At 26.6% G+C, this 16297-nt stretch overlaps 2 protein-coding genes across 5 annotated transcripts in view; one reads left to right on the top strand and one right to left on the bottom strand.

Annotated features, from left to right (window-relative positions):
- Positions 1-6633, bottom strand: part of LOC122848673 (potassium voltage-gated channel protein Shaker) — an 81152-nt gene extending 74519 nt beyond the window's left edge. The window contains exons 1-3 of one of the 3 annotated variants that reach the window (XM_044146900.1): positions 6442-6633; positions 4557-4828; positions 2194-3004 (exon numbers count right to left, since the gene is read on the bottom strand). In XM_044146900.1, coding sequence (XP_044002835.1) covers positions 2194-2354 — 161 coding nt within the window. In that variant the 5' untranslated portion in view covers positions 2355-3004; positions 4557-4828; positions 6442-6633. Of the gene's footprint in view, positions 1-2193; positions 3005-4556; positions 4829-6441 lie in introns of those variants that run through there. The other 2 variants (XM_044146901.1, XM_044146899.1) reach the window with 2 other exon arrangements.
- Positions 6634-9661: 3028 nt separating this feature from the next.
- On the top strand, positions 9662-12281 carry LOC122848671. Of its 2 annotated transcripts, none has more exons than XM_044146897.1 (8): positions 9662-9981; positions 10075-10176; positions 10244-10373; positions 10432-10794; positions 10873-10981; positions 11051-11209; positions 11285-11523; positions 11618-12281. In XM_044146897.1, the coding sequence occupies exons 1-8, from the start codon at positions 9878-9880 to the stop codon at positions 11855-11857; spliced, it is 1446 nt and encodes a 481-aa protein (XP_044002832.1). In that variant the 5' UTR covers positions 9662-9877; the 3' UTR covers positions 11858-12281. The 2 variants fall into 2 exon arrangements, with proteins under 2 accessions (XP_044002832.1, XP_044002833.1); XM_044146898.1 differs by having other exon boundaries at positions 9680-9981; positions 11285-11479; positions 11618-11733.
- The last annotated feature ends 4016 nt before the right edge of the window (positions 12282-16297 follow it).

Here is a 16297-nt window from a genome sequence, read left to right as displayed (position 1 = left end):
CAATGATTATCTTCAGACGATAATTTAACAAAGTAGTGAGCAAAAGACATGGTGCAAAATTTGAATTTCTATATAAAATAATAAATGTGTTCTGTGCTAAATACAATAATTATTCCTAGACATCAAATAGAAGCCATTTTAAAAAATTAAAGACAATTAGAATAAAGAAAAATAAAATGAACTTTGATTATAAACGTGTTCGTGCATTAAAATTTTTTTTTCTCTCGAATTTTAAACATTAACAATAAGTTTCTGCGTTCTTTTTTTTTTTTTTTTTAAAAAACTCATTATCTTGAGACTACTCAACTCAAGAGTTATTGCAAATTACGTTTAAAAAATAAAATAATTTATTATTTATGAAAATATAATGTGTACTGTATTTGAATAAATAAATAAAGAATTTCAAGTTAATATACATGTAAAATCGTAAACTTTAAATTCATGTATAAATACAGACCAATTTTATTAAAGCCCAAACTATTAAGTACCTTTGGAATTTCGCAATTATAGAATTCTAGGTCAGTAATATAAAATTCTCAACTTTTTAGATGAAAACCATTGTACGTAATTGAAAATCGTATTTTCAAAATTGATGCCTTCAGTGAAGTACAAATCAAAAAATATAAATAAAAAGTTGAAGGTTTTTTAGCAGAATAATTGATCACATAATAATATATTCATCAAAAGTTGATACTAGGTATATTGAGTGAAGAAAAAAAAAAAAAAAAAAAAAGAGACAGATGTCCAAGAGTTTAACTTTGTATCGTTTTATTTTATTTTTTTTTCAGTTCAATGTAGACTAATTTTCATTGTCCCAAGGGTGTACTTGTATGTCAGCCACATTGTAATTAATTTAGGCAAATTTTAAATATACCCAATTTACTGTTGCACGTGACGTTATACCAACAAAATACGAATATTACCATTCAGCTGAAATACATCGCATCGTTTGATTATCCAATATTAACCCATACCACAATACAAATCTCAAACTTGTACAGAACTACGCCATGTAAAGGCATTCAAATCAATGCTATTTCTATTATGACAAGAATTGGCATCAACATTATGTTGATATTTTGAATATTAATATTAAAAATAATATGACGATACACTTGCCATATTCTTTGGAAAATTTTTATTTTTATTTTCATTGTAAATTGTAATTTTTTTTTTAATTCAACTTCAAGGAGTCGGATCAAAGGTACTTTTTATCATAAACTTTTGAGGTAAAGATATTTCGACAAGTGAATTTAAAATTAAAAGAAAAAAAAAACCGCATTTATTTTAACACTAATCGATTTTGTCATATAGATACTATATATACTCGTAAAAAAAAGATAGTAAAAAAATTATTTTATGACATGCCTTCGAGAAGATATTACTTGCTTGCGTCAGAAAAAAATGATCGTACTTTTTGCTAGGTAAAATAAATGAGAAATAAAAAATGTAAAGAAACTATATATACGGACAACCCCCGGGGAACATTTATTGCATTTCAACTGAATGCTTCAAAGCTATATTTTCATATTCAATATATCTCAATGCCCATAAATACAAAAAAAATGTCTGAATTTATTTGGCATTATATTCTACACTTTATAAAACGAAAAGTGTTATTATTATTTGACCTGGCTGATTCACATTTATCGAAACTCTACAGGCTTATTTTATATGTATATGAGATTTAATACTCAGGAATTATATGAAAAATATATACTATATATATTATTTGAATCGCTGTACGAAAAATCAAGCCTTGACTGTTTTTGGCAAGAAAATATATTGGATGGTATCCAGACCATTCAATCACGCAGATATAAACACAAAAAAAAAAAAGAACAAATATAGAATAAACTTATCCAAGAACATAATCCAACAGGTATGAAAATCCAGTCAGCAAAGACAACAATAATAATAATAAGAATAATAACATTTACTATTTCTCCAGAGAGAATCAGTGAGATGTTTCAATTCCCCGTGATATTATTGTACAAGAAAATTGTTGCTATCACTTGACTCAAGCCACTAACTCGACAATAAAATGTCTCAACAAAGAAATACATATATAGACTATTTGGTTTAATAAACATAAAGATTATATAGGACAGCAATTTCAATAAATTTCATGTATAGTATCCATAAATGAAAAATAAATAAAGAAAAAAGATAAATATTAAATTATTGACTCACTGATTTAATGCACGATCGTTTGCTCCTGCAACAAGTTGTACCTGTCCAGCAGTTGTTGTACCACCAGAATCGTGATGTCTTCTTTCTTTGTGCACAATACCCATAAGTTTCATCCATGGATTGTTGGCCGCATGGGCACCCATGCCCCCGCTTTGCCACATTGCACTTGCCAGCCTTTTTTGTTACTAAGGAGGCCGTTGATTTGGCCTCCCAAATATATCCAAATTGATAACTAATTATTGAAGCACAATTTAATACACCCGGGAGACTCCGCGGGGTGGTGCGAGGTGCCCTGCACGGCCCCGTAGGCTCCCAAGGCCGCCAATTAAGCACCTCGACCATCTATAATCAATCTGACAGTGTCTTTTTCAACTCCTCCTAATATCTCTCATCACTTTTAGTTCAAACTTATTGATATATATATATTCGTTTTTATTTTTTACGATTCAATTATTCCTTCTTACTTTGCTCACTCGACTTTTTCTTATATTCTTTTACTTTTACACTTTTATCATTTTTCACTGTAATTTTTATTTTATTTTTTTAACTTTACAAAGGTTTTCTTGTTTCATATTGTCTTTTTTTTACTCCCTTCAATAAAAAAAATAACATCTATACTTTTATACCGTTTTTTTTTTTTTATTTATTATGTTACTTCACTCAGAGTTTTATCAGCCATTTTTCACAATTTCAATTTCATCACTGGTATCATATGATTTTTATGTTTTTAGTGATTTCACAGTGTAATTTCAAATTAGACACTGCTTGATTATTAACTCGATGAAATATTTTTAGTTTATCCCCTTGGTGCCTGTGTGCAGAGAGGAAAAAAAATATTTAAAAACTAATGTATAAATTATCGATAATAATAACACTCGTCGCACTCGATCGACAAATTTGCCTGATGGCAATGTAATTTCATTCACAATTTACCCTTAACCTTATCATTCTGTTGAAGGCACATAAAATTCCTTGCTTATTTAAATTTTTATCATAAACATTTATTATACCACCGTGTTATTTATAATAAATAAATAAATAAATGCAAATAAATTCATGATTTAGGCTAACCGGAAGTTTTGAAATAAAAAAAAATATAAATTCTAAACTTGGACTATAAAATTTTACATGTAGAGATACCATGAATATTTTTTTATTTTAAAATTAACAATAAAGTTTTGGGCTACACTTTGAGGTGAAGTTTATTACCAAGACACATTTTAACAAACATTGAGTGACTTGGTTTAAACGCAATGCGGACAACTACTGTATCGAACGTTTTTTATGTTTTTTAATTTTTGCACTTCTTTATATCATATTTTTTTTTTTTTTTTATTTCTTTTCTTTTATATATTTTTCCTTACTCTACTGCGCTTTATAATACTATATAATACTGTCCAGACTAAAAATAGAAAAGAAAAAAATATATTGAGAATACTTTCTTTTTTTTTTTGAAGAAAATATAAATGCATTTATACTTTATAAAATTTATTTCATGGAATAATAATAATAATAATAATAATAATGCAAAATAAAAAATAGATGAAAACTCAGAAAGTGCAGATGGCACTTGTTTGAGTTCATGAAAAACCTAGGAAAATTGAAAAATATATTATAAATTTTGTCAGACATGAAATATACGACTTTTTTTTTTCTCTTCGTTTAAAATTTTTTAATTTTTATATATAGTTTAACTATGAAAAAAAAAAAAAACAAACTCTATTTAATACTGTGAAATAAATTATAAATGAAAAATCAAGAGCTCCCGATTTTAAGAATAAAAGACTACTTAATTTATGAAAAATAAAAAATGTGCACTTGAGTGGTTTTACAGAGACTATTCAATCTAATTAATTTTAAAATGAGGCAATATTAATATTATAAAAATAAAACGGTAGCTAAGATAGGATTTTAGATCCAGTGGCATAAATTTAAACCAGATGTAATCAGAATAAATTTAGGGTATTATCAATTATCACTGAATGCTCTCAAGGCTGAGAGGCTGGGCATGTTAAGGCAAAATGCCAAAAGAATAATAATAGTAAAAAAAAAAAAATATATTTCTACCAATCTAGCAATGACCAAAAAATTGTTAATAAAAACTAGTTGAACATAAAGTCATATGATTGATATTATTCGACCAATAAAACACTATTATGATGATCAAATGAAATACGTCTTTCAATTAAAATCATATTACAGTAATTAATTGAAAGGAAAATGGAAAATTTAAATTTACAATAACAACGATTTTAGGAATATAAAATAGAGGAAGTTTGAACAAATTACTGTGCCTTCAACATTATTAAAAAATGAAAAATAAATTTTTTAAATTTGTGGAAAATATCACATGCATTCTTCACCTAGTGGATAATAGATATCAAATGTATACACGACACTGTTGTGTAAAACCAACGAGGTCACTTGATATCAACGAGTGTACCATCGACCTGGACGCATTTTTCACCCACAAACATTTTTTTATAAAAGTTTTACGTTGAACACACATATGTACGTTAACTCACAAAGTTTATTATTATTATGTTATTTTACTTTATACGTCTTTCACTGTGACTAGCATATATATACACTTTAACGTGTCACTGTGCTTTTATATAAATTTACTTTAAAACGTCTAAATATTCCATTAAAATATGAAACACATTCAACACAAATTTAATACAATAGCTAGAGACTATATTTCGTTGGAATGATCGATGAATAAACTATTTCATTTAATTTCCAAGAATGTAAATAAATAAATAAACAAATGATATAAATTACAAAAAATATAATTCATATTTTCTTTATGATAATGATAATAATAATTTATGAAAATATATAATATCGATGTGAAATGTGGGTTGTTAAAATGCAATATACATATCATCAACTTTTCGAGCTAAAGGGAGCTATGAATTCTTGATTTTTATGAGAATGTTAAGGAAATACATGCAACCCCAACTAAACGTTCCATCAGCCTCATTTTTTAAATCCAACATTCCGCTGTTGACAGGTTAAATTTCCGGGAACAATATAAAAAACCGTTCGCCAAATATATTATTTTTTTTTTATCTTTCTCTCTCAGCTATAGCTATATCTTTCTTCATATAAATGAAATACCAAAAGGGTGATAATTTGTAGATTTAATTAAAGATTGTAATCGATAAGCAGACTTATCAGTATTTCTAATTGAATAAAAATTTAATTAAAATCTATCTGTTGTAGAAATTTATATACTATTATTATTTTATACATAATAAATTGCTAAAAATAATAATATAAAAAATATAAAATTCAAAACGAAAAAAAAATACATTAGATATTTAAAAGCCCTACTACCTAAAAGTCACGACTGTAATAAAAAAATACCCTTAGTACAAAAAAAAAAAAAAAGCTCATTTTTTATTACGATTGTTTTATGATAAGCACAAAGTATACGGATTGACGAAGATAATATTGAAGTTGGCTATATATTTAAAAACACACAAACACAAACTTTTTATGTAAAGTTCAAAGGGTTAAATCAGTAACGTTTAAAAGATATTGCAGGTGACCTCGTATTGTACTTGATATTTAAAATGATAAGTATTTAAAAAATGAAAAACAAAGATAATTCACGATAAATGTTTTAAAAAAAAAAAATAGATAAATAAAAAAATTTTAACAAAGAACCGCATTGCTGACATGAGATATATCGTGTTACTGCTTGAATCTACTGAACCAAAGACGCACGATAATATTACATCTGCAACCCCTCATTGCATGAAACTACCCCTCTTTCTACCCCGCACAATAAACAATATCTTTTATCACAATGTCCGGCATTTTACCTGGATATTCATTAAATAAAAAAATCACGAAAATCCATCAAGTTATAGCTTGGTCACGTAATTCAGTGACCAATCGTGCAGATAATAACTGATCAATGGTTTAGAAAACATGACAAATATTTTATCCTTTGATATTTTAGTCAAACAATGATAAACAATGATAAAAAAAATAAAAATAAAAATGGAAAAACTAATTTACGTGATTTTCACAATGTGTTATCTATTGATAAAACATTGTCAATAATTTTTAACTTTAATCATTCCAATGAAATACTGATTAATTAATAATAAAACACTAAACTATTTGTCAATAAAACTTGAATATAAAAATATATTCATATCAACAAGTAGTAAAATATATATAATTTTAAAACGTAATAAAATAAATAAATATATATATGAAATAATTGCTCACTTATTTTTTTTTTGAAATAATAAACTGGAAATTGGCAAATAATTATGCCGCGTGTAGTATACTATAAGTGTCAACTGAGTTTATAACTTGGTTGTGCACAAAAAGTACAAGCAAACGCAGGAGAGACTCCCGCGCGGAGCCTAACGTATCACCTCACTGCTGGGCTCACTGCAGCCAGTGACGCACCATCCCCTTCTTTCTGGATACCACCACCTACCACCCCTGTGTTAGCCTCCGTTAGTCGTTGCAAATTTCTGTCCTTGTTTTTCCACCTCTTCATATTCTGCAAAATCCGCGCGCAGCCACACCAACTTTCAACAACCCTCTGAGGGCTGTTGTACATCTGTGTGTATATATATTAAATAAATATACATATATATACATGGAAAAAGAGACAAATAGGGTGAGAAGTTTAATACACACCTGCGCCATCCTTTCCAAGTGCACAAATACAATCATCGACGTCCAGTGTCACTGCTGCATCAACTGCTATTGCATCTAAACCATTAATCAAAGATGGTGAAGGTCCACTTGACATTACTATTCATTTGATTTGTCCTATAAAAATATAAAAACATCACATAAATATACTGTTTTAAAAATTAATTATATCTACAAATTTATATCATAATTATTTTGTCTCATTCAGAACTTTTTAACAAAGCAAATGAGCTTTTATTTCACTTTTTAAAATCAAGAAAAAAATAAAAAAGCTACAAGCTTAAAAAGTCAAATTATTTGTTTAAATTAATGCTATTGGTTATTTCATTTTTTTATTTATTCAATATATAAATATTTAAATTGAAAAAGTAAAAAAAAAAAAAAACAAAAAAGTTATCATGCTGAATGCTATGTGGTACTCATTGAAACGTAAAAAACCAAATGAAGTTTGTACTTTCCACTAGATTTACAATGCTCATTCAGTGTGAATGATAAAGACTAAATTTTCACTAACACATAAAAACGACAATACACCAACAGAAATTAATAAATAAATAAATAATATATTTCAGTATATCAACAGTTTCATATATGATGATTGGATTTTTCACGCGAATGCACGAATAAGTATGAAATTATGGTTTGTGAATGAAAATACAACTTATGAGGCAATCGTGTAAATTCAAATATTATACTGTTGAAAATAGGAAAATCTCGAAGGAACGTAAATAGTATATATTTTAAATCTAAAAACATGTGAAAATAGCATGAATAGTTTGAATTTACATTGACTTAAATATTTTAAATTTTTTAAAAAAGATTGTATATATTTTTTTTAATTAATAAACGAGCTTTGAATTGAGTTTTGAATAATGAGATTTATCTAAATTTGATCTTGCTAGAAATGCGAGTCGTGCGGTTGAAAAGCCACTAACTTTATCACGCTTTTTGGCCAGTTGAGCGTTGATTAACGATATACCATTGGTCACCACAAATTTTCAAGTATTTAATCATTCTGATGAAGTTAATAAAATTTAATATACGTGTTTTATTGGTGTCAATAAAACTCGATGAGATTCTTAACTTGATAAATCATAATAAAATGTTCAAGTATAATTGATTGAAATTCAATACGAATGCTTCTTACAATATGTATCAAATTTGTTGGAATGATATATCACACTGAATTGCTCTATAATATTGGAAATATTTTTACAGTGTATTACATTTGATATGGTAGAAATATTAAAGCACAGCTTTTATGAAAATTTATCTTTCTTGAACGTGTAAAGAATTTTTAACACTAAATATAGTATGTATACTAGAATTGGATCGTACTTTTGTCAGGCTATATTATCAAAATTATCACTTTATATATATTCTTCAAGTATTTTTCTATTTTGTTATTTATCAATACTTTTTTAAAATAAAAAAGGAATACTTGTTTAGTAAATTTTTCAAACCTTGAGCGATATAAAAAACAGATCATCATTATTATGGCCTTCATTGATCCAACATGATACTGAAAAATATCCTTTAGCTGATAAATATTTTTTTTTAATATTTGAAAAGACACATTGCATTTTTTCTCTATAAAAAAATAAAAGAAAAATGTGGTGTCAGCAAAACTGATCTGAGCTTTATATACACATAATAAACGAATGACATTTATCTTGTATGAATTGGGATATTTACATATCTTTTCTAAGTACAAGTGCTTTACATATATATATATCAAATCTTACCTTGCAAAGTCAATATACATTGGTGCAACATGAAATGATTCCATCCTAGTTTGTCAAGAAATACTGTCATTCCAGTAAGATGATTCTCTCAACTGAATAACCAACTTGACTTGTATCACCAGGATCTATATAAACAAACAGAATATATATTGTACAATGTTATGCAGGTTTTAAAAATAATTTAATATTTATTTTAAAATAATTTATAGTTTATCAACTACAAAGTGACTGATTGACCCAGTTTTTTAATTTTATTTTGAGTTAATTTATCCTCCAAGTGATTAAAATCTCAGCAGCTTTTATTTATCTTTGATTTTTAAATTACCATTTCACTACTTTTATATTAATTGAAGTTAAAAAATAATTCACTAATGATGAATCAATATTGTTAATAAATTATTTTAAGAAAAAAAAAATAAAAAAGAGTTAAATTCCCAATGGATCCATATATAGATTTATCAATAATTAATAAAAAATATCTGCCTTGCATCATCACCAAATGTAATCATTGAAATTGAAATGTTTTGAGTCCTGACATTTACATTATTTTAGAGCACAAATTACTGAACCAACAGTCTATGAAATTATTTATGAAATTAAATTGAGTAAACCCGAATTAAAAGCAAATTTTCTGTTAATGTAAACTCCAGGATGCATGAAATAATTATTTTATTCTATTCGTACTTTGGCATTGTTAATATAATAATTAACGTTGGCTTAATTAAAATAATTGTAATTTTATTGTTGACACACTTACCAAGCTATTGTTGTTGCTTTCTATTAACACCTGACATAACAATCACCACGTCTAGGTCTAGCACTCTTTTGTTTATTTTTTTTTCTCCTTGTTGTCTCTTGACCTTCGTGTGCGTCTTTACCAAAAATAAAAAAAAAACAAAACAAAATGTCCGTTAGATTTTTTCTTGACTCTTCGTCGGTAACTTACCAGCTATCGCAGAGCAGGGAATTTTATTTTTCACTAGATGGCTCTGATTGGCTCTGTCAATTGCAAATGGCGTCAAACAACAATAATCAATTGTGTGAAAAATAAATAATAGGCATCTCGAATGTTTGTTTATTAACGTTATTTTTCAATAATTATTGAGTGTATTTATTTAATGTGTTTTAAAATTAGTTGGGTTTTAATTTGTGATATTATAACTGAGACTACTTTATACTTGTCACTGCACGAAAACAAAAAAATACTCCAATTTGTTTGATCAACAAATTGTCAAGTATTATTTACAAAAATGATTGTTGATAAGCAAAATTGTTGCTTAACATTTATATTTATTATATTGTGTGGAATTACTCAGTGTTTTGCTAGAGATACATTTGATTTTTCAAAACCACTGTAAATATAATATTTTATTATAATCTTAAAACATTTTCATGTCAATAATCATGTTGTTATGTAAAAAAAATATATGTTATTTATATGTTACAGTAATCATGATGGCTATGTTGATCCACATTCAGTTTATTACAACAAGCATACAAAAACGATACAAGCTAACGAAGAATCAGTTGAACCAGAAAATAAAAAAATGTAAGTATAACTAACTGTTTAAAAATACAAAGACAAAGAGAAATATTAACTTGACTTTTTTTTCTAGCAATACTTTAACAGAACGAAAATGTAGTCAAGTGTTACATGATTGTCTTCATGGAAAAACAAAAGATGTGCCTGATGAAATGTTTTCACGTAGATTAATCAATATGCTTCTTGGACTTGCTGTTTTTGAGGTAATTAATTTTGTTTTAAATAATATTATTTTACATCTAATTATCATATTTATTTTAGGAAAATGATAGTTTTTTTACAAGTAATATTGTTATTGAATTAACAAAAGATGAATTAAAAAAACTCAAAGATTTTGGTCTTGGAAAAGTAACAATAAAAGATATTGATTCAATAGTTACTGATGTATTTAAATCACCAAATACAAATGCATTAACCAGTGCATTATTTATATTTAAAAGTTTTTTTATTCCAACTGCATCTGGTTTTTGGCCATATAAAGAATGGATTGTTGGATCTATTATTTTTTTGTACATGACTTGGACATTGTTGAAATGCCAATGGACTTGTTTTAAAATGATTTTGTTTAGTATTTTCATTATATTTGTTGTGAGTTTTACCATAACTTATTTACAAATGTATGAGGTAATTATTCCATTAAATTAACAATACTTTTTTATTTTTTTATTTATTATTTGAAATGATAATTAATTAAATTTACAGGAGGCTAAAATTAAACTGACAGCGAAACAATTGCGATATACTGAAATTCCTATTCAATGTCAGCCATATAAAATGACATGGTTTGACATAATAACAACATTATTTTCATGTAAATATAAATAAATATAAACAATTATTTTTTACTTATTATATTAAATAATATTTATGTTATTTTTAGCTGATACTCATTGTCAAAAATACCAAGAAGCTATTATGGAAAATCCATTTTTACAAGTAACTCCTGCTCAGGCATTATCACGTATGCTTGCTGTATTTTCATTTGAACCTATAAAAATAGCTGGAAGTACCGTTAGTGAATTTGTTAAGAATAGTATTGGTGAGTTTTTAAATTATGTTAAATATTTAATTATTTATTTTTCATATAAATTATAAATTATGATATTTATTTCAGAAAATATGCCTATCTGGACACAATGGGCTCTTGGACCAATTTTAACAGTGTTAATTATTACTGCAATTATTTTAATAACCATGTTCATCTTATTCATTTCAATAGGAGGCTCACTGAGTCTTGGTCTTGGTCCTTTAAAATTTTTGTCACTTCAAAAGAAAAAAAATACACCTCAAGAAAATTCATCAGTTCGCAGTAAGGAAAAAAGAGAACCTATAGAATTGATAGTCAAAGTTCAAGTAAACATAAAAATGCATTTTTTTTTTTTAAATTTATTTAATTAAATACAATAAGTAACTTGATAATAATTTGTTTGTTTTTTATTTTTATCAGGTCTCGAATGATAACTTGAATCAACAAATTACATCTGAATCTTTAAAAATAAAAGACTCATCAGAAACATCAACAATCAAAAATGAATTGAATGAAAAAATTGAGGAAAAAATAGAAAATATAGATTCAAAAAAACTGGCAGTAGAAAATAATGATTTAAAGTTGCCATTGCCAGGAACATCAGAAAAAAATGAAATAGATGATTATGAAATAATCCAAAATATATCGGGTTTGGAATAATTTTTTTCCAACAGGTATGATTAACTTTAGATATACTCTCGATCTTTTAGAGAGAGATATTTAGTTTAAATATTTTAAAATGATTGAAAAATGTATAGCTGTGATAGGCCAAATTATTACAATCAAAAACATTGATTAAAGTAATTACTTTTTCAGTGTTTTATTTGTTTTTCTTTTAATTTATTAATACTGATAGTTAATAATTTTTAATTATGTATATAAAAAAAAAATTTATAGTTGCCATGCGACATTAAAATTAAGTATTAATAATTTTTGATAACTTTAGGCTAAAAATAATATTAAATTATTTTAATACTCATTTTAATGTTTTTATACATATAGATATTAAATTTTCTATGGAAATTAATTTATACAATTAATAACAATACAATGAATAAAATGAATGAGTTATAAAATAAAAAAATTAATTATTCACGTTTTATTGCTGCACAATATAGCGTTAGTGGGCCAATATGTTTTTTTATTTTTAAATATACGAAATAGCTCCGGGTGATTTGACTGAAGATAATCGATAAACACGATACTTATTATTATTTTTTTTTTTTAAATAATAAATTCTTTTATGTTGCCTACTGATCATAGAAGCTTCAATAAATTTCACAGCGTGTAAAAAAATAAAAAAGATTTATACAAACAGAGAAGAGAACATGTTGCAAAAGGTATATAGACCTGGCACCTATTATACACGTGATCCAACGAGGTTGTTGGGCTATTGCTACCGATATACATAAGGCAGACGTTTAGCTACATTATACGCATGAAATAATCATTTGAAAATTGTAAAAATTGTAGTGGTTAATGCGGTGGCTTTTCTCATTGCTTATCGTATGTATATAATATATGTTCTACACACACTTGCATTTAAACGCGGCTTCTCAAAATACAAAAAGAAAACAGGCCATATGTATAATCGCTTTTACTGTGTATAAACCTTGAGCCACATATTACATGGGCAAAGTGCCTAACTACCCACAACGAGACAAAAACATCTCAACAAGTAAGAGAGAAAGATATAATTGCTGAGGGTAAAAAGGTGGTTTGTTCACTCAAAAGCCCACTCAACTTCCTATGCATATACCAAAACATATATTATTTTAAATTTTTGTTGTGTATATATATATAAAAAACAACCCTCAGAATGTATGTAGACGAGTGCGCCAGTGCGCAACAAGAAGGCTATCAAAATAACGAACCCTCGTCTCATCTTGTAGTGCGTTAATATCGCCTCGTTGCACCTGAAACGAGAAATTCATCCGACCAACACGCAACATGTAGTAAATATAAACATTCACATCTTCTATACACACATACACGATTCATGGTATACGTATAAGGAAAAGATGAAGAAAAAAATATATATATCAATGAAGAAAAATAAGAGGGAAATTTATAAATACAGCTTTTATATACAATCATCACCTGATGAAATGCATCGTGTATATGTATGTATAAATAGTTACACAAAAGCCAACACCACATCTGCCACGATTTTTGAATCCATTGATGTACTTTTACGCGCCGATCCACGCACTCCATTCAATTTAATCAAACTACCGGAAATCATTATTGTGGTGGATCCAGGAAATCTTAAATCCATGGATAAACTCATGAGGGATCAAACATACTGCCAGTCGTTTTTTTTTTTTTTTTTCATTTTTTCTATTAGTAGGTCGAATGGATTTTTTGTTTATGCCACATTTAATCAATTCAATAATGGATATTGCTGATATACCTAGTACTTTGTCAGATATCAGCCGGCATATTTATGTGATGAACCAAAAATAATAAAATGAAATGAAAAAAAAATATATTTATTAAATTTGACAGAATAAAAAAAAAGACAATGTAACATTAAGCTATTTTTTTAGATACAATTTTTATTTGAAAATATTACTTTTTAAATTCGAGTGTTGTATTAAAAAGTCTGCCTATACTGGCACACGAATCCTGCCACTTGGTTTATCTTTCAAGTGTTCAACTACCCCTGGTTATATATGTATATTATGCAGATATACCAGAACAGGATGCTGCTACGATTCATCATGATTCTAAACGAGGCACTCGTCGGTGGTCTATTGAATATTATAAGACCACACCGACAATTTTAAGATGAAAAAATAAAGAATAAATAAAATAAGATTAAGGAATTATTTTTTTGTAGAATTTTGGGTGGAGAATATCCTTGATATTCTGGTTTATACGAAAATTCAAATAAGACGTATGTATATTTTTTTTTTTTGTAAATGAGAATATCGATAAGATATAAAAAGAACCAACGAAGAAAGATTCTCAAGGCTAGTTAAAGTCTTAATTACGAGCTGTGTGTTATCATGACTTGAGTTGTCTTGTTCTCGCATGAGACCAGGTTCTTTCACTTCAACATGCTAACAAGCCACTATCTCAATTATCTAGTTATACTTAGCATGTATGCTAGAGATGCTCGCACGTGGAATAGACCCACACATTTAAAATTAACTTTTGAATTACATTCAAGATCTGTGGATAAATATATTATATATTTTATTTTATTTTTTTTCCATTTCATTTATTTTATTTTTGTGACAATCTCGACATTTAAAATGAAGACAAATAAGTACTGTTTATTTTAAATCGTAAATTAAAAAGATTTTAAAATGACTAGCGTGACAAACAACACTTGAGAATATTTTTTAATGGTGAATCACAAAAATAGACATGATCAGAATGAATAATAAATAAATAATTTAATAGTATAATGATCAAATGCTGAGATTGTGTTTACTGTCACCGTTAATTAAACATATAAAAAAATATTTGATAAAATGTCTTAACTTATGCTCTATTAATCAGTATTCATTTATCAACAAACTTTGTTATTTCGATATAAATCTTATTGAGGAACCGACACAACTGGTTTTTTTTTTTAAATATAAAGAAATACTTAAAAAATTTGATGTAAAAAAAAAAAAACAAATTTATATTCAATACAACATTTTTTTCTCTAAATTACAAATTTAAAATAATTTTATCTTAACAACGCAACTATACCAATAAAGTAAATAACTAAATATAAATAAATAAAAATAGATTTATTTAATGTTGTTAAATTTTAAGATAAAAATTTTTTATTTTCTATTAAATAAATTTTTGATTACGTTGTAATTTTAAAAAATTTATTTAAATTTTTATCTTACAATATTTTTTATTTTCTTTAAAGAAATTCTTTCGAGTATATATTTAAAAATGTTTTAAATGTTTTAATGAGCAATTCATTATGATTGTACATTAATGTGTGCCAAAAATCAATTTAATATAATTGATTTTTAGTATTTAAGGTCAATGATATTATATATTTTAATAACTTGTGTGTAACAATGACACAAAAAAAAAATTTCATCACAAGAAACGCCTGGGGCGGTAGTTTCATGTCAACGTGTCATCAATAATTGATGTATGTGTCGACTAATGACTGTAATTATCTCGACCTAATATCTATCCTGAAATCTCTCTTGTTGATATATCCTTCATACTGTATATACTATTTCCTTTCCCTCATATCTGTCTCTCCTTCATTACAACTGTCCATCGAGATAGGTAGCACCAATGTATGTAGCTCTTTCAAGCAGGTAACTCATATTCACTCTTTTCTCTTTCAAGTGATGTATGTGTATTTTTATCTTGCTTGAAAATTTCAATGAAAGAATGAAGAGTAAAAAAAAAACGAAAATTAATTAACGACCCTCGTGTCGGAGGTGGACTGGTAGAAGGCCGATGTAATTAATAGCAAGAGGTCGCCTGAGGTGAGATTGGATGTGAACTCTCTCTTTCTCTCTCTTGCTCTTGCTCTTTCTCTTGGTCTCAAAAATACCATTCATTGCGTAGATACGGAAATTTTTTTTAACTATATATTAATGACTTAAACCGTAGCAAATTATCTTTATCCATCAAAAACTTTGTCATCAGTTACTTAATCTGTCAGGATTTTTTTTCCTTTCTTTCTTCTTTTGTTATTCAGTAAAATTTATTATGCTTATTCTCATTGTTCTCATTTAAATGTCAACGAAATATAATATAAAATGTATACGGTAATGTAAATATTGAGCAATTTTAAATACAAATGATAAACTTTTAAATCATGACTGACGATTAAATAATGTATATAAATTGAATAATTGATGTGATATTTTAATTTAATCATATAGTAATTATACGAAAAAAATTTCCAACTAAATTTAATTTTAATAAAAAATTCAGACAGCTGATGTGAAACACTACCAATGAAATCAGAGTGTATTCAATAATAATAAGCTTATTATCTGGCAGGATGTACCGTGACCAAAAAGACTTATCACATGAGGTAACGTCATTGGAAGAATAATAAAATTCTCGATAAAATCTTTCATGTATGCTTTTGCCTCATATAAATTTTATAACTTTTTT

The sequence above is a fragment of the Aphidius gifuensis genome, linkage group LG2 (genome assembly GCF_014905175.1).
Source record: "Aphidius gifuensis isolate YNYX2018 linkage group LG2, ASM1490517v1, whole genome shotgun sequence".
NCBI lineage: Eukaryota > Metazoa > Arthropoda > Insecta > Hymenoptera > Braconidae > Aphidius > Aphidius gifuensis.
This window is presented reverse-complemented; position numbering and strand designations above follow the sequence as displayed.

Bases quoted from the DNA above. Each gene is read 5' to 3' on its own strand.
- LOC122848671 (XM_044146897.1), top strand. From the start codon at position 9,878: ATGATTGTTGATAAGCAAAATTGTTGCTTAACATTTATATTTATTATA. The intron at 10,177-10,243 runs GTAAGTATAACT...TTTTTTTTCTAG, and splicing joins GAACCAGAAAATAAAAAAAT to CAATACTTTAACAGAACGAA. The intron at 10,982-11,050 runs GTAAATATAAAT...TGTTATTTTTAG, and splicing joins AATAACAACATTATTTTCAT to CTGATACTCATTGTCAAAAA.